Source organism: Aptenodytes patagonicus, chromosome 3, assembly GCF_965638725.1.
Source record: "Aptenodytes patagonicus chromosome 3, bAptPat1.pri.cur, whole genome shotgun sequence".
Classification (NCBI taxonomy): domain Eukaryota; kingdom Metazoa; phylum Chordata; class Aves; order Sphenisciformes; family Spheniscidae; genus Aptenodytes; species Aptenodytes patagonicus.
The window spans coordinates 113,822,766-113,842,656 of NC_134951.1; the positions used below are offsets into that span (position 1 = coordinate 113,822,766).

The window sequence follows — 19,891 nt, forward strand, 5'->3', positions numbered from 1 at the left end:
ATCCACTCCATTTCACTAGCTGAACTTAGGTATATAAAGTTCATATTGCCATTTCCATGCAAAGACTCAGTATCTTAATTCTCCTGTACCTCTTCTTTCTGACACACCAACTCCATTTCATCTGGTTGTGTTCAAACACATTAAACTTGCCATGTCTTGTGTCTAGTAACTGCGAACTGCAATGTCTTCCTGCCAACAACTGAACTGCCATCCAGCCTCTCACTTCCACTGCCTCTGACCCTTTCTTTCCTGAATCTAGGCTACCAATGTTTCCCAAATCAGGCAGTATAAATTCCTCATTATCTCTGATGGTGAAATGAGTCTAACTTTCCACACTATGCATTTCTTCTGCCTGTATAGCTAGGAACTCATATTTTGAGTATGTCAAATCATTCCACTCTTGACAGGAAAGTGAACTTAGCTTAGCAGTTACAGCTCATGACTGTTTTAATGCCATCAATCCCAACACTGCATATTGCAGTGAACCTAATGTAAGAGTCCCCCTTTCAAATGCCCACTCTTGCCAGCTACAACTATATATACCAAAATCAGGTAAGTTTATATAAAGTGTCACTTTTCAGGTGACTGCACAGAGAGTCCAAACTGATTCAAATAGAAGACCAAGTACACATTATCACAAATGTCTTGGACACGAAGAAGTCACTGTAATAATGGCATTTCAAGGCAAATAAGGCTTGCAGAACTGTATTAAACACCTGCATCAAAAAATGAAATATGTCAACAGTGATCATAATCAATTTGTGTTCTGCTTCCAGGTGCCTTGGTTAGTTTAGTAACTTTAAACACAGTGTTAATTTCAAACAATAAAAAGCCCACTAACCCGTACAAGTACTTCGAATAATACAGTGATCTATAATTGGACTGCAGTTCACGGTAATCTCTAAGCAGTGGTGTGCATTGTGGTGCTGAGCAGATTTGTCATCAGGGTTGAACTGAAAAAGGAAGACAACACAGAAATGCAGTATTTAATTGCTCAGGCATTAAAATGAAATTATTAAAAGCTCCACTGAAGTTTGAGATTCTTACCCTGATTGTCATATATCCAACATAGGCATCTTCAGAACCCTCCATAAAAACGAAGGTGGAATCTCTAGTGTTTTCTATTATAACTTTATCTGCTACTTTTCCAGGTGCTGTAAAGAAGACATTCATTAAGTCTTAGTTTATGCCACTGAAAAAAAATCCTCAAAAGACTTCGAGAATTCTGTTCAAAGCAAAGGAAAACGAACACTATTCTTGGCACATAAATAGCCTTCATGTCCGAAGAATCTTAAAACAGAAAGTTTCAAAGACAATAAAGAAACTAGTCTTTAACAAAGACAATCTTGTACCAATTTAATATCTAGTACCATGAGAAAAATCTTCTCTTGTACAGAGCTAGTTTTTGACTACTACTTACTATGAACTGAATTAACAGTTTAAACATGGATACCAGTCTAGAGGCACTGTAATGCTGCTACTAAGTACAATTTATTTTGGTATTCTAAACCCTTTTATTAAAGCTAAATACATACATTCCATCACTAATTTGAACCAACTTAAACAACTACTTAGTAATCTGCTCATGACCTCCCCACACTTCTCAAATGTAAGATTCAGAGTTTTGAATTGGTATCCTCATTATTCTTTGGGGGGGGGGGGGGGGGGGGGGAAATCTTATAAGGTTAGATTGAACTACACTTCTGAAAGTATGTATAGAAGGTTTCAAAATGGTTCATTTGCAAGTTCCCATAACCTGCGATTTGATTTCCTGTTAACAGCAAGGCTCTGCTCTATTCTTTATCCTTAATCCAAGGGAAGGAAATGTTTACATTGGTATGGCAACAGCCAGCAGAGGGAGCACAAGTTAACAAGAGTCTTACACTGGTATGAAGTCAATGATACTCATTCGCAAGCAAGATAGTCTGATTCAAAACTGCACATTAAATATGCAAGCCAGAAGAAGCCTTCCTCAATACAAGAAATGTAAATATGGAAGTTTCACATATTATAGCAGATAAGTTATCTGATAGCAATTCTCAAACCATTCCAACTCAAGACACACAAATGTGACCAGATATTTACCCTAAATTCTGTATTTTATTGAAGAGCCTACGCACAGAATTCTCATGAGCAGATCTTTTTCTGTTGTCTGTTGACACTAGTACAGACAAGTGGTATGTCCTGTTCTTTATCACTCAGGCAGAAAGGTGCTAGTCAGAATGAAGCAACATTTACATCATTATCCAGCTTGTTCTCACTATCTAAAAGCCAGATCTCTGCTTTCATTACTGCAGAGCTGCAAATATTTTAAGGTAGTCTAGCTCTTCTTCATACCACTGTTCACTTAGTACTAGATAACAACTAAAAGAGGCTTTGATGAGGACTTGTGTCATCACACAAAATATTTTTCTGTGGCCTGGTAACATTTCTGTATATTCACCGTGGTGCAAATGTACTGGCATACACCCATCAGTATACTTCAGCATCTGAGAAAGAATGGCGCCACAGTATTGCAGGTGAACCAAAACCAGAATATAAATGGAGTCCTTAACAGAAAATAAGAGAGCCATAAATTAATATCAGAATTGTGTTCTCTCTCGGGGGGGGCAAGGAAAAAAAAAAAAAAAAAAAAAAAAAATCGCACTTCACATTGGATGCTCTGAAATGCTATCAAACAAAGCAGACAGATTTGTGGAATTGTGCTTGGATGTGTTTGCCATGCACCTGGGATAATGTTCTCTTCTCTACAGACATCTCCTTCCTCTCAGCACATGAGTTACTTTACAGGTCGCTACGTTTGGGAGGTCCCAGAATGCCCATTATGGAACATGCCAATTAGTAAGACCACTTCATTTAGATAACCCCCAGGAAAAGGCTGAAGAGGGAAGGGGACTTGCTCAAGCATTGGTTTCATTCTAAATGCATCAAAGAAATTCTCTGCAACATCCTATTGAATCTTTGCAAAAGAATTATTCAGAGAAATAGCTATACTTCAGCCTTTGGCTTAGACCACTTTAGAAGAGAGAAACCAGTGTAAGAAAGAGAAAAGAAAGAAAAAGGCCACTAATTGCATAATCAAGCAAAACATAGCTCCCAAGAAGCCTATTTGCTGAAGTCTAAGGGAGTCATGTCCCATGGGATCAGAATTCATGCTCAGTTTAAGGACCAAGATGAGACCATTTAGAAATAATTTAACAGAAAGCCTATGATAAGGGACTGCCTAAAGAATTAAAAATTAACTGGATGTTGCCTCAGAATTCTTCTATTCCTCAAAAGGAATAAAACAATTTCACTTTTCAGTGCATTAATAGAAAAAAATAACTAGATTCTGCAGGAAGTAATTGTGACCCTGGTTCAATCGTATCAGGCAAAAACCGCAGAGGCCCTTTTAGATCTTGCAGTCTGTAAAATCTACAGCAGAGAACACAGCTCTAAACAAGTCTAAAATATAATTTTCAATTCAAAGATGCAGAACGGTTATTTAAAGAAGAGTTCAGGCATGTGAAAGTTCTCTTGCACTCAAAAGTAAAAAAAATACCTAATTATGACAGTCTTTACCATTTTAGATTTTTCTACCCTTAAAATTACAATAATTATTCTTATTGTTTTTACTAATTTTTTTCTCAATTGGAAAATCCTTTGATAATCCCTTTTTCACTTACTTGCCCATTATTTAAGTCAAATGGAAAATAAAGGGAAACAATGAAAGCTGTATCTCCTAAAATACAGAACATAACACATATTCAGTGAAGATTCTCGGATCGGGACACATGTCTTTACAACTGCTGAAACTCAGCTATTAAGATGAGAGACTTCATGTCTTGAGTTAGATGAGCACTCCATGGAAGGCTTGTATTCCTGCAGTAATCTAACACCCCCTCCCCAACCTGGAAAATAGAATCCTTTTAAGAAATTCATAGGCATTTCTGTCCATTGAACCAGATGCATCAATTTCCTTACAGAACCTCTACTCTTGCTTCTTACTTGACAGTTCACATAAGCCACAGTACCAATAATACCTCCAAAGGCTTCCTTCTAAACCTGACTCCTTCCCCTAGATTTAAGTGAAGAAATAAATAACCCCAAAATTAAACAGGACAACAAACCCAGAATACCAGGCATTATTCTGTAAGAATATTTTGCTTGTATGAGAAAGCAGAAGCTTCTTGAAAGCTCGAGGTATGTAAAGCTGCCTTTCTAATAATGTCATGCTTCTGAAGAAGTCAGCAGAAGAAACTATTAAAGAAATTTGAGTAGAACTGCGGAGAGATTTGGTACTGCCTTAATCCTACCATTCTGAAAAGCATGCCAGACTGAACAGAAAAGAGGTCGTTCTCCAAGGCTTAGTGGTTCACTTTAATTTGTTTTCTTTTCCAGACAAATGAAAATTGACTCCCTCTACAATGTCACTGACCATTCAGTGGAGAAAGTCTGAGGAAGTGAAGAGTCAGCAGTGCCAGAAACTGAAATATAAATACATCTAGCATTTCTGGATTCCTCTTGGAGGTTTTGTTCCCCAAGACAGCTATTCTGTTACAAAAATACACAATGCAGATCCCTTGCTTTTAACGAACTGTAATTAAGATAACTGTTTTTTCTGAATAACTTGGGTTAATTTCAGTGGAAGGGAAAGCAGAGGGCCTTTCAAAACTGAAAAGGAGCCAGAGAACATGCAGAAGTTTAATCAGGTATCAAAGATGTCATTTCAAGTTTCATGAAGTAATGGAGAAATTTTATATCTTAGGACAGTGCTGATCCAGTTTCTTCTGGATTTTAAACACTTCATGAATGTGACTCGCCGTATTTGTACTGGCATCTATTACTGTCATCCCCTATCTGAAACAGAAGCCGGTGGTATTTTGTTATTTGTCTAAGGCCACGTCTGCATTAGCAAGCACTGCAGCATAACAGGAGTGGTACTACAGAGTGAAATAGTGCTGAGGATCAGACGTCCACATCACATGTGTTGCAGGACAGGGAGGGTAGAAGAGACTGTGACTTTGGACTAGTCCTAGTCTGGTCCCTCTGACTGAACATACACCAACTACTAGGGTGCAGTAAGAGTATTCCAGGAACATGTCTCTTAGATTAGTCTCATGCAAAAGGAATCCAGTTTGTGCTCCAAAACCTCTCCACAACACAAACCAAAGCACTGTAAGTGGGGATGTTCAGGATGTTAGCTTCAGAAGTGGTCATGAACTGACAAACTAACATACTAACGCAGCTGCATCTTGCAGATCTGCAAGGACAAGTTTTAAGACTAACACTGGAACAATCTGACTGCATTGCTCAAAACCATTCTCACTGCCAAGGCTGCAAAACCCAGGCAAGAAGTGCCAGAATAGGCTCACTCAAAAACAAAACAGTTGGTATGCAGAACAGATAGATACCTGAAAAGAGGGACTTAAAAAAACCCCAACAAACAAAACCAACAACAACAGAAAACACCACCGCCACCACAACAAAAAAAGGTCCACCACCCAAAAAACCCAACCAAACAAATAAAACCAACCCAGACAGATAGTATCTCAGAAAAAGCAGGCAGCAGGTGATTCACTTCTGGATCACCACAGGAGCAAGAGGTCTGAGACCTCTTAACCAAGATCTCTACCAGACATTAAGACAGCCTAAATTCTTACCACGCTATTGTGCTGCTGGGGATTAGCATGCTCACAGTAGGGACAGGAAAAGCAAACAGCTCCACAAGCACCACAATTTGCAGCCAAGTGTATTATCTTATATTAACTTCCTAAACCTTTCCTATTCTGAAAGTCTTATTTCCTTCTCCATAAAGGTTCTCCTTTAGAGGAACAGTTGGGAGACGAACAGAGAAAGAACCTCCAGTCTCAGAATCTTTCTGCTGGATGCTCTCATTTCCTTCCTCGAGATGGAATTACGATGCTGAAGAAAATGGGACAGATACTAATTTGGGCTTGCTCCCACTGCTGGATTCTACTCTGGAGATAGGTTATATATAAACAAATTTCATAAGAACCACCTGAAAATTTCAACTGCAGTCATGTAACTGAGTATACTTTCTGACAAATTCAATTTTTTTTCTCCTAATGAAATAAAAAGATAAATAAGTTATTCCAAGAACTAACAAGCAGACAATGGTACTTCAGTCTGAAGCATCAGCTACTTTTTAGCTAGTGACACTTGTACAGAAAATACTTATTTACTAGGCTGATGAAGAAAGACGGGCATTTATACTGGATATTTAATATACCAGAATATCTTTGTAATTAAGGTGGTAATTAACACAAGTCATACTTTGAGACAAAGATGCTCTCAGTTTAAATACCTGCACCGATCATGGTGATTGGAGATTCTATATATATCCATTCATCAGTATATATACCAGAGTGAACAAAGATAAGTCCATCAAAATGAGCTTCTTGAACTCCACCAAGAGCATCCTCAATGGTGTCATAATACTAGAAGAAAAGGGACAAGTTTAGAGAGAAATATCCATGCAAAGATGTATAAATATTCTTAAGAACTACTTTAGAAACATACCAACATATTTTCTCTTCCTTTGTATCTTGCAGGATTACTGTAGAAGTGTTCAGCAAAACCTGGCTTTACATGTGCTCCTTTGTACTGAAACAAGGAAAATAGTTTATAAGCTTGCAGATAGGTGGATCTGAACGCACAGACGAGATCTACTAATCCCCTACTTAACAAGCCATTTGCTGATATCAGTTTGTTCCAGGAACTAAGGATCATATTCTGACCTCCCATATTAGGCACCTAGTTTGAAATGGCAACACCAAAAAAAGTCTGAGTCCAAGAGAGTGATCAACTAAACCACGAGGCTAACTTACTTACACAGCCAGAAGCCTCTGAAGTGACTGAAAAGCTTTATATACCTTATCCACTCCGTAACAGATGTTCTTATTTCCATCTTTTGATTTTCTAGCAGCTTGCCACAAAACAAACTGCATTTATATGGTGAGGAAAAGAGAATCCTATACCTTCACTTTTGATTGAGTACTGAACAAAGAAGCCAACTCAAGTATTTGTCCTCAACAAGCTTCAGAATTTCATTAACCAATTACACACAGCATTGTATAATACACTCACCTTGGTATTTATTTCCCTTACTCATGTTTTTCAAATATCATGCCCAGCCATTCTTACAATACCTTTGACACTTTGGATTAGAGGTTCAATCATGTCTTAAACGTAACTTGTTTAGCTCCAGTCACATCAGCTGTAAATCACTATTTAAGCCCAAGTGATATTATCAATATACTGTTCGGTTCACTAGAGGAAGATGCACACGAATCTGATAACCAGCATGCACAGTGGTTTAATAATGTATGGCAACAACAATATATTTGAAGATTATTTGCGAGCCACAGACCATGACAATCTCTTCCACAGAATTTCAGTGATGCGAAACATGAGGAAAACCCAAGATAGAAGAGCTGAATGCTCAAGCACTCCACTTCACCATGACGTGTCTCCCTGAAGTGTGCCTCAAAACAGGAAATAACTTCAGATATCCCCCTACTGCATAACACAATACAAGGATCTCTCCCCACCTCCTCAGTCCCATCATCTTACTTAAAGTCTAAAACCAAAATAATTACTATTAACAGCCACATTTCAGAAGCTGGGGTTTTTACTTTCATAAATCATCTTTAAATTGGAATATAAATGAATACTACTGTTACCAGTTGCTGAAAGCTTTCTTTCCAGGGATTTGGATGTTCATATTCTTCTGGATTAATCTGATAAAATTTACCAGGTTCAGGATGCATCATTGGACGAGTGTACTCAAATACTTCCATATACAATCTTTTCCTGAGCAAAAGTGTCAAGCAGAAAAGAAAAATTAATGCGCTTCTGATTACTCTTCCATTTTAATATAACACACCAAATGTTAAAAACTGTTTTTTTTCCAACAGCATTTGCCAGTCTGTGACAGTGAATTTGACCAAGATCAGTACCAAACACTTTAAAACACTTCCAAAACAATTCTTCTGTTGGACTGACTTCTGTGTTTTTTTAAGAAAAATTTTGACATGTGTTTCACGATCCAAGCAAAAGAGTTCTCAACGTGTAATTTCCATGAAGAAATTTAAGCAGTTAGTTACACTGTTTGTAGAATCAGAGTCTAATTATATATTAACTACAGCATTGCTTTAACACTTACAAAAGCTAGTAGCATAAGAATAACAAAACTTAAGACAAAGTGTGCCACCACCTCTTCCTCTCCTTGCCAAAAAAAGGCTGAAAAAAAAAATGCATTCACAGAGAACAAATGATGCACTGTATTTCAAGAAGAGTTCATCAGTGGACAGATTACAGTGGCTTAAAAAGAAAATAGCACACGAAGCACACAACAATTGGATTCTTTTGATCAGTGCCAGAATACAAATAATTGCAGTGTCTGAGCCTGCTGATATTAAGCCCAGACTTACAGGATGCCACTGAATCGCAGAAGTTGTAAATCGTCTGACAAGACATCCCCAAAATTGTCTTTAGGACCTGGGGCGGGGGGGGGGGGGGGGGGGCGGCATTTTTGTGATGTTATACTCAAATTTTATTCTTTTTATTTTAGTCTTAAACTTTATTTAAAAAAAAAAACAGCCTAAGAAACATGTTGTTTATAAAATTTACAAATTTAGACACAGCCCAAGTATCCAACCATTACACAAAACAAACAAAAATCAAACCAAAAATTTAAGTAACACTAGACAAAACTTGCATCTAACATTAAGAAATGTGTTGTTTCTTCAGCGTCAAGTAACACAGTCCCCACAGAAGCCTGAAAAAGGTTAAAGAGGGGAAGAAGGAAAGGAGTGGCTGCTGAAGGAATACCTCACTGATTTTTTGAAACAGCCATTATTTAACTAGTACTTACACTACTAGAGAATCAAAAGTTTTACTGTTTAACACATATAATCAGATATTCATAAGTAATAAATAATGCTTAACTAAACCAGACATATGAAAATACAACTGCTTTTAGTTCAACTAATTGCAACCAACATTTCAATTTTTCTGTTGTACTGGCATCTCGTGCAGCACATCTAATATTTCTCACAATAATGAGGAATAGCTTTTCACTTACCACAAAATTGGATCATTAGCCAGCTCACTGAAGCGTTTACACACACAAGCTGCTCTACAGAGATCCTGCTCCAGCAGGTAGGAGAAGATCTTTAGAACCACTTCATCTGGCAACTTCTCCTGAAGATACTGTTCTGCAGGTGCTGCTATTAAACAGTAATCTATATAAGATTATTGACATATTTAACCAGCCCAAATTCTGACCAAAATAGATCCCCAGCTTGCCATTTGAAAGATTCCCATTTAAAATGCCAATGATCTCAAAGCAGCTTTTTTTTTTTTTTTTTGAAGTTCATTTCATCTAAATCTAAAGGCAAAAAAGAGGTAAATGGTTGACTCTGGAGTCAGGTAGAAGTTATAGACGTCAAGTCCTCTTTCAAAACTTTTTAGTTCACCTTTTCTATTGGAAGAATCAGTCTGCATACAACTGCAGACGTTAAGTAGGCTACTGTGTATGTTCCAGATATACTGGCTCCTCACTGCTATTAGCTTCATTGTGGTTCAATTAACCCACATTATCCATATAATAATAATCCAGTCCCAAAGTCAAAATCTCTGCAAATGTTTTCAAACACAGAAGAATTTACTCAGAAATAGTCACTGTCTGGAAAAACAACTAGTAAAACTTCCTTGTTCTCCCACAATGAACACATTAGGAAAAAGGGTGTCTGGGATGCAGGAAACCAGTAGCCAGCAATTATTCCAAAGTCTCCTCCTTCCACTTACTCCCATTTATGCTCTTTCTTTTAAAATGAAAAATCTAAGCCAGAAGAAGCGTTAGCCTTGCCAGATATTGTATTTCTTGAGAGAGGTTTGAGAAAGTGGTGTTCCCATATCATTGTGTGGAGACATGAGTGTGCTTTGTTAACCCTCTGCTCTTGGGCACATGCGCACTCTACATACCACAGTTCATACAGGAAACCCGCACCTGTAGTTTGTGTTCTCACGAGACCCTTCTGTGGCAGGTATCCTCACAGCAGGGGAGTTCTGTTTGCACAGGTCACTTGTTTGGTTATTCTCAGGTAGAACTGTACAGAACAGCTTCCAAAGTGTAGAGGATTTGTGTGCAAGGCATTAAAAGCTCCTACTACGTTCATAATGCAATTACATCCATGTAACGCCCCTTGCATTACTGATTTTTTCCTACAACATCTGAACCTCGGGAGCAATAGGATCGTGATTTTGGCTACTACAGGAAGACTACTGAAGTGATCCTCAGAAAGATGACCTACTAAATTTGAGGGAATAACATTCTGAAAAATAGTTTGCATGTGAGATTCCACACACAAGGCGGGGGGGAGAAAAGAAAAAGATAAGCCCCTGGGCAAAGCAGCACAAATAACTACGTTATTTCCAGCTAGAAGAGAGAGAAGACGTGAACTGCAAGGACCAGAACTGTGACTTTTATGAAGATGCTAAACTGTGGTCTACAGATCACATCACCAGAACCTGTGTACTACGAGAGAACTGATTAAAGCTGTTTTTCCAGGGTATCATGCTTACATCTGTGGTCAGACCAGTTAGTAGAAATTCTGAAATATTACTGACTTTGCAGTGACTTTCCCTGAACCTGTTCCTTGTTGCACCATTGTACGAATGTCACCTTGGTGATTCACAAATACCGATTTCCTCTAAGACGCTAGGAGGGCATTTATCCAATTGACTGATGGCTGCCCTCCACAGTAACAGCTTAGTCATAAGCTATAGGTACATGCCACTTTAATCCAACAAAAATCTATGCTGTACAAAAGGGATGAGTCTCACCATTCCACATGCACATAGCTATTTGCTCCCAAAGTATCCTTTAGGTTGGTAGTACTGATCATGGACAGAATAAACCAGAATTTTTTTTCCTCATCCTTACCCATCCTCCTCCAAACTAATTTTTTTTATGGATCAGCTCCTCATTGTAGTTCATTGCAAGCTACAGAAGTGCTAGCATGGACACAAGGAAGGAGACAGGAATGAATGTCCAGAAGCTGGCCAAGACAGTTCCCTTCAGCAGCAGTATTATTAAAGCCAGGTTAAAAAAAAAAAATATTTTTATTCAAAAAAACAAAACAAAAAGCTTATGAGCCAGGCTGAAACCAGTAAGTTAGCAAATCTAATAAGAAGCAAGTAGTCTGGAAAGGCTATATGCTCAAGAGACACTTGGGGAGCCCAAAGTCTGGGGAGCATATTCCAGCACTCCATAAGGTGAGCATGGTTGGGCATCACCAAAAATGGTACATGCACAATCCTTTAAAAAGGACCTTTACCACTGGAGATAAAGGTTCTTTCCTGTGTCAGGCAGCAACAATTTATTCTACAGTCCTAATTACCCTTGAAATGCATCACAGGATAATTGGACATTGCTTCTGAATTCATCTTTTTCTGGTAGCTTTCCAGTTAGATGTGGAGATACTGCCTTGCATTCACAACATCGCATTTCAGCTTGTAAGACAGTAGAAGACTGTAAATCCTCACAAGCCTTCCACGACCTGTCTTCTCCTTTTAACACACAAATCCCTGAGGCATACAATTTCATCTTCTTCCCGAGACAATCAGTTACTTACCTCAACAACCTGCAGAATTTTTTTCTTCCTTTAAGTTTATATATGTTAGGACCTTGATTAATTTATTATTGAAGAGGGAAGTTCACTAGTGTAGTGCCTCCCATTGCTCAACAGTTCCTACTCCCATTTTCCTCCCTAGGCCCTATCTCAAAATGAAAATTGAAATCCAGATGCGTTTCCTTACTGCAAGGGGCAGGGACCAACTTTGAAAGTGTGAAAAAAACCTTCTTGCAATAAAAAAAAAAAAAAAAAAAAATAAAGCCACAATAAGCCCCCCCACCCCCTGCAATTTTTCAAGTTGTATTTACTTGGAAACTCAGGCACTGCTTGCAAAACGAAGATGATTTTACAGGTGTTTACTATCCTCACCCACCTTTATCCAAAATCCTGTAGAAGTGAAAGATTTAATTTAAATTGCCCTTCTGCTCAATTAAGAAGGGGTTGATTTAAGATTTCTCCACTCAAACCACTGATATAGTGGTTACTAGGTGAAATTCTCCACTATAATTGGAAAAAGCTAATTCGCTTCTTAACGTGAAGACTTAAATATCCTCTGGGTCTAAGAGAGAACTCCATGCTTTTGTGTTTTACAAATTCACACTTCACGTTTTGGGTATCTTTTAGTAATCTGTCAAAGCAAGGATGCATTCAGTATGTTCTTCCACCCAGTTTACAAAAATAAGCCGAAACAGTTTTAAAGGTTTGTCTGGCCACCAAATCAGAAACATACGTGTGCTGCTACTTCTGACAGTTTTGTGCCTATTGACAAAGCGAAGGTTAAGTACAAAATGCATACTCTTAAGAAAAAAATTGACAGTTTTCCAAATAAGTGTTAAAAATAGACAAGGATAAAAACAAAGTGCAAGAGGCCATCACCAATCTTTATCTTTGCCCTAACATAAGTTGACAGTTGAACTATTTATGATTTTAATGAAGTGTTAATAGTGTTAATATACTAGACAACTGAAAATTAGAAACACAGCCAGTTATGTCATTCGGTTTCCACAGGATATGCGTGAAGCTAATTCAGTTTCAATTTTGATCATTTATTAGATGGAAACTAGTATAGTAATATCAAGACAAAGGGCAGGGAAAGCTGCCTGAAAGTGAATTACCTTCTTTGTACAAAGACCAAGAATGCCATCCCATGAATCCCAAATTGTAAATTATGTCTTGTATGGATACCTTTTTTGTCCATTTTAGTGGAGAAGATGGAGACAAATAGCTTTTGTTCCGTAAGGAGGCATTTAGTTCAAATATTTTCTTGTTAAGAAGTAGAAATATGTCAGAAAACATAGCATGCAGGGTTCTTGGAAAAAGATCTTATAAATCAATAGGAAAGTCAAAAATAAATTTAAAAAGGCAGTAAGTTCTGTGAAATGTATGAGCTGTGCATGTACTTAATGTACGGAACAATCAATGAGTGATCCAGTAACCTAGAGTCTCAGTATCTACTGCAACTCCATAGTTCAGTGAAAAAGAAGTTACTTGTCTCTGAAGTCTTCCAAAGATGGTTAAAAGTCAGCAAGAACTGCCCAGTATAAAACAGATATGCAAATGTAGTGATCTTAAAGCAAGAGAGGAAAAAACCTACGCAGTAATAAACAAGAAGGACAAGTATGTCAAATGATTAAAACCCTGGATTAAAATGACATGACGAAACAAGTGGTACTGAAGACTGAAATATCTCGGTAAGCAGAAGCCTACATCTACAGTTGAGGTAACATAAGGAAACAGTCCACATATACTGTATTTAAATCTTTCTGTAAATCAATAAATATTATATTAGCATATGATACAAATATTTGGATCAATAAGATCTAAAAGCTGTAAATGTTTTCTACAGATGTCAAACAAATGCTGAATTTGTAGGTTCACCAGTCATTTGTGATTTAAGCAGCACAGCTCCATCATACCTTTTTCTTATCTACATTTTTGGTTTCTTCGTTTTTCGTATTCTACTTAAACTCTTACAAAGTGAAAAATTATTTACGTATTTTCTATAATGTGCTGCTTTCTCATCAAGACTCTTGTATATTAGTCTTTCTGTCTCAGGACTGAAGAACTCATTGTCCACTGCAGAGACCACTGGAGGACAGGGTTGCAAATAACAGAAAAACAACATGTCAATATTTCAAAATTCTAATGTGTTCTTCTTGACAGTATCCGAGACTGTTTTTTTTTTCCCCCTTTACAATTTGAAATAGCAACTCTCTCTCAGCAGCACTAATTCTGAAATCAGTATTAAAATAAGGAATAGTCTTCTGTTTTTCCAACTACTGGCTCCACTCCAGTTGGAAACTCTATTAGACTGGCATTCCTCCTTTCATTTCTGCCAAATTTTCCTCAACTCAGAGTCCATACAAGAATGAACAGTTCTCCACCAAGACATTTTCCTATGTTTTAGTCCCACGCCTTCATTTCATCTACAGTTCTAAAATAAACAGCTATATGTTCCAGATGACAATATACAATCTCCACTGATGACAATCCAGAAAGTCTCACGCTTACAACTCAGTCACAACAGCTATCATTATCTATGCTAACAAAAATCAGGAAAAAAAAAAATAATCTCACCGCAATCAATACTTGTACAAATTTAGAGGAATACCTCAAAATCTTAACAGGGAAAATAAAAAAACCCCTGTCATCCGTACTGGGAAAGAAGATTAGTAGAAAATGGGTTGAGAAGGACAGTCCCTTGTTAGATTGCGACTGGTTTGAATACAATCTTAAAAGCACAATTATAAAATCATTATTTACAATTCTTCTGGTAATTCCATGCTGGAGAAGCCTCCACAATCCCCATACTTTCCCCGCATGAGCTCAAGAATGTAACAAAAGGAATGCGCAGCAGAAGTGTGGAGAATTCCTTTGGAAATTAGTGTCATTCATGCTGTAATTTGTACCACAGGACTCGAGTAAAGTTACACACCTTCACTAAAGCAAGGAGGCAAGTAAAAGCATAATGAAGAACACATCAAAAGTGAATGACCTTGAAGAAAAACTAAGAACTGGCAAGAGAAACAGAGTCTATGACAAGACGACTTTGCACAAGGCTTCAGATATCAAATCAGGAAATGAAACTGGAAGTAGAATGACACAGGTTGATGTTCAGTTGGTTCTGGCTATTTCAAGGACATAAATCTGAGGTTAAATGATTCTGAAACAGTTGCTGAAATTAAAAGAGTTAATCAAAGTGGGGGCTGGGGGGGCGGGTGGGAATAAAACAGAGGGAGAAAGAGACAGAGGGCTTGAAAGATAAAATCTACACTGGAGAAGGTGAGAAGCCAGAAAGAGCAGACTTCAACAGAAGCAATGAAAACGGACCAAAGCCTTGTGCCAGCTGCTCACTTTTAATTCACAATGTTAAGGGAGACATGGACTAAAAAAAAAAAACAAACCAAAAAACAACCAACAACCAAAACACCCAAGAAAAGCAACAGAAACCACATCAATGGGAGCTGGCAAGTGTTGGTGTTGATTTTCCAGGGAGAAGTGACAGCAGATCTCCTGGAACTAAAGAGTGTGTCAGGAGACAAAAAGGGGTAGAAGCAGAGAGACTGAAAAATGATGTAGAAAAAAGAACAAGTAGGATATGTGTGCCTATATATATGTGTGTGTGTGTATATATATATATAGAAAAAACAGTATGTGTGCACACAAAAAACACACTTATTACACACAATATAATTATATACACATGTATTACATGTATGTGTTTATTATACAGTGTTCATATACTGTATATGTGAAATATATGTACATTTAATGTACACATATGTATGTAGGTACATGTGTATTTTTCATTTATAAACACACACAAACTCTCCCTCTCTCCATAATGAAGTGCTGTAACAACATACCAAAACTACCTCTAAACAATATACTGGAACAATACATCAATATAAGAAATGGTAAATAAACCTAGTCAGAGTGCTGCACCATTGGAGCATTACTGCTTCTAACAGTAACTTGGCTACAACTACACAGCACTTTGAGGAGAATAAAAACCGAACAAAACCAAAAAAACCCAAACCAACATGCCTGCAGTGAAGCAGGCAGACTAAAGGACCAGATTCTAAAAATCAGATTAAAATCATGCCTCCAAATTTGAAGTTCAGAACAAGTTTGCAGTTGTTTTTTCACTACTGTTTCTTAGTTGGAGAACAGACAGGAAAAGTAAGTTCAGGGGTGGCGTGTGGGGGGGTGTGTGTGTGAAGTCAAAGTGCCTCCACCTCTTCTCCCCCACCCCCTTTTTTGTATAAAAAGTTATTACCTGATAAATCCTGGGATTTTCCAGATACTCTAGCACGTTTAGCTCGGTGACCAAAGTTTTCAGTAGCTGAAGTGGAGGCACCCTTTAATGAAATAAATAAGAATTAGTTCAGTCATTAGGTAACTTATGAAAAGTACTAATTAGCTTCCTAGTCTTGAAACAGTAAGATTTACTTTACAATTAAAAACAAACAAACAAAAGTTACCTCCATACTGCTCTTTGTAGGGCAAGCTGTTCTTTTAGGTAGAAGAGTTTTTCTGCGAAGTTGGTATGGACTATTTTGTGCACCAGGACCCGATTCTTCTGCAACCATATCTGCAGGTACATCATCATCTGTCAACAAAAAAGGGAGATTTGCTAATTAGAATTGTAGTTTTGTTTTATACCAGAAAAACGCTATAGAAATTTTCAGATAAATACATCCAGTCAGGAGGGTGGGGAGGAAGTGCTAGAGCACAGATAACTTTTAGTGAAAAATCAGAATATACACAGCATACATAAAATTACATGAGAAAGTACACATGAATTAACTTATGTTCTCCATATGTACATAGCAGCTATACCAAAAGCTGCTTAAAAAAAAAAAAACAATGAAGAAACAAAAACCCCAGGCTTTCAGTTTCTCTGCAAGCATATAATTCACTGCACTAATTCCATCACCTCATTACCTCAAATTTTTCACCTAACACTATCAGCATAACGAGGAACACTGGAGTTTCAATTATTAACCAGATGTTATCAAGAAATCCTTTAGTAAACACAGCATTTAGTACAAAACTCAAGGCAGAATTTTCCCCAAACATTTCAGGAATAGCCCAGGCCAGCATACAAATCCTTCTGTAAAATGGAGGTAGCTTTAAATACATACATTCTGTTTGCCTAAATTATACTTAGAAAAGTAAGAGTATATTCTCTCCCTGACCTTTAAAAAAAGTGCAGAAAGTGCGATGAGTATAATTTTAAAAGTTTTTGATTCATTAGTTTCAATTTTCCATGTTCATATATTTATGTAACATACTTGAAACAAGCAAGGAATAATTACTTATCACTTCATGCCCTATGACTAGCATCATATAATGGAGTTACAAGTATTTTAAAAAGGACAGAACAAAAACCGTCTAGAAAATAAATTAAAGCCCAGCTCCACTTAAGTAAAAAGTATATTTTCTGCAGATGCCTAACTGTGAGAAAAGAATTTTGGACTTCCTTTTTGTTTTAACTGCTTTTTTGTTTTTAAACTGGGTTAAAACATTATGTAAAAGTAATAGCCAGAAAAGCAATACTGTAAAGTAAGCAGTTTTCCTGTATATATTAGGGTGAAAGAGACTGATGTAAAAAAAAATCCCACCATAAAACCCCCCTACTCTTCAAATATTAAACCAGTCTGTTTAAAACACAAAGAAAAGCAATTTTAAAAAGTTCCAAAGATTCCCTTACCATTTCAAAACCTTAATCTCATGATTTTCCCAAGGGTTTTTTGTTTTGGTTTTTTTGGACATAAATTACAAAACATTGCATTTATATAGGATTATGCATGCCATCATAGCCCAAGCTGCTACATCAATGACAGCTAACCAACAAAATTCCGAAGAAAAAGCTATTTCAGTGTCCTCCTGCTCTTTTCTGGTCCCAATTTTTCCTCTACCTTAGCAGATATTTATAAATTGCAAACCTTGCCACGTATCATAAACGGATCACAACACTGCCAGGACATCTGAATAGGGGACAGAAGCTGGTAAAAAGATGAAGCTAGCTGGTGGTATATGTGTGCAACTTCACACAGTCAGCTCAGGGCAATCTAGGAGAGTGTCATCAGCTCATTAATCCACCTGAAAACTAACCCTGCAGGAAGTACCTCCATGATTAGCCTTCGGCCAGCCCAGCAGCTGGTCCAGCTCAGCACAGCCACAAGGAAGGGACAAGACCACATAACTGGGAAAAACCACCACCCCCTTTGCAGCAACAGCACAGGGTTTTAAGGACAGAAGTGAACTGTGAAACTTCTACCAAAAGACCACCACTTTTTAAAACAGAGCAACCTCCGTAACTTCAGCTAGAAGCTAGCTCACTCTCACTCTCCCTGTCTGCTACTTACATGACACACCTCACTAGCATCTGGGCGCTTCTCTACCTATGAAGGCTAAGTACTTATGCATTATGCAAAAAACCTAAAGGACATTGATAGATGCACTGCAGCGCATCTTCCTGTGAATGAGTGTCTGGCCCAGTGTTGGCATCGCGTGCCTGCAAGTGGTTACTGACCCCAGAGCAAACCCACTGCATACTCACGGTTCAGTTGCCTAATTTTACCCATTTCTTTTCATCTCTGATCGAAAACACCCTACCAATTTAACAAGGTATCAGCAGGTGTAAGAGAGAAGCTGCTACAGGAGAGTTCCCAGCCTTCCCTCGCATGCCAGAGCTGAAAAGGAGCTGCAGGTCTGAAGTGGGCCCTGCCAGGAGGAATTCAGGCAGCCACCACCAGCAGCAAGGCGCTCTCCTAGCAGAACACCCAAACATACTCTGCAGCACCTATCTACTTTACACCCCTTATTTCTATTTAAGATCTGATACAGTAATTATGATTTCTGTTGCTAATATCCCCCAGAAGCATGCTACTCAGGGATTTTGAGTGTCTTGTCTGAAGCCCATTCCCCTGTTTTGCATTGAAGACACAAAATGACTGTCAGAACGGCTGGGTTTTTCCCCGTTCTGGTTGGTCAGTACAATAGCTCAAAATTGCCACATGAAACACAGCAAAAGCATAATAAGCAAAGAAAACAGCAAAAAAAGAAAAATAAAAATCAAAGCACAGAATTTTGATCCCTTGGTAGGCAATGAAAAGGGCAGAGACAAACCCCAGTCAGGTCCTTAGAAGTAAACCCACGGAGGCCACTAAGGACAAAACGTATTACTGCTGGAAAGAGAAGGCAGAAGCCTGTGGGGGAAAAACGGAAGTAAAGGTCAGTTTGGCTGAAACACTGAAGGACTGGCTAAGCAGAAGAGAAATGTATTCATTTTCTTGCAATGGATTTAGGAGGATGGCAGGAGTCCTGCTCGAAGATCATTTTTCTAGCACAGATGACATTAAGGGATATGCACACATTCACTCAGATTCACAGCAGGTATCAAAGAATTAAAATCTTCCTTTTTTCCACCCGAGCGGCAAGATGAGAGAAGGGAAAGCACGAACCCACACAGCGCTTGGGAAGCAGAAGGGTGCTCAGGGCACACGCGTGTCAAGGTGCCCATCACTGCTGAGCAGTGCCGGCCTGGAGGCACCAGTCCATGGAACGTATTGTGACAGCGGCTCATGTATTGTGAGAGTGGCTCATGGGAAGGAACATGCTTCAGGAACAGAGAGCCTTCGGCCTGGCCCTGCCACGAATCTTCTAATTGGGCGCAGGTAATTTACTGGCTATAGAAGGATAACGAGAGTCAGGTCAGTTAGACGACTTTTTTCACCAGCTTTTTTGTCACACTTCTGAGGGGCTGACCAGCTTCTGCATAGATTTCTAGCAATTCAGAACAGTAACAACTGATAATATTTTTCCAAATGTAGCCTGTGTAGTTACTGTTAAGTGAAACACTATCAGGAAACCTGAAAGTCTTAAGTGATCTGTTACAGAAGTAGCCTCGGTGCTTGTTTTTAGCCTTCTACATGCTCTGTTGTAAGCTCTGAACAGACTAAACCAGCTACAGTGCTAGCTTTCAGCCAAGTACTTCTCAGAAAGTAGTATTTCCTGAAGACTGCACGTTACCCTTCCCTGAGCAAGCAACACGACAACGCTCATAATACAGACTGAGAACTCCAAGAGCTGTATTTTGAAAATCCTCCGCTAAAAAACACTCACATAACAGGCATATGCCTGCTTTAAAGCAGAAAAATCAATTTTAAAGATACAGAACCTCAGTGCCTCCAAAATATTTTGAAAAACCCTGTTTTGAAGCATAACAGTATCAGCTACTG

General features: G+C 38.2%; 1 protein-coding gene across 2 annotated transcripts in view; it reads right to left on the reverse strand.

Annotated features, from left to right (window-relative positions):
• Positions 1–19,891, reverse strand: part of FBXO11 (F-box protein 11) — a 77,913-nt gene that overhangs the window by 22,858 nt on the left and 35,164 nt on the right. Inside the window, exons 2-9 of one of the 2 annotated variants that reach the window (XM_076334739.1) lie at positions 16,127–16,254; positions 15,922–16,003; positions 9,089–9,230; positions 7,686–7,815; positions 6,523–6,606; positions 6,308–6,440; positions 1,048–1,154; positions 842–953 (exon numbers count right to left, since the gene is read on the reverse strand). In XM_076334739.1, coding sequence (XP_076190854.1) covers positions 842–953; positions 1,048–1,154; positions 6,308–6,440; positions 6,523–6,606; positions 7,686–7,815; positions 9,089–9,230; positions 15,922–16,003; positions 16,127–16,254 — 918 coding nt within the window. Of the gene's footprint in view, positions 1–841; positions 954–1,047; positions 1,155–6,307; positions 6,441–6,522; positions 6,607–7,685; positions 7,816–9,088; positions 9,234–15,921; positions 16,004–16,126; positions 16,255–19,891 lie in introns of both variants that reach the window. The other variant, XM_076334740.1, reaches the window with a different exon arrangement.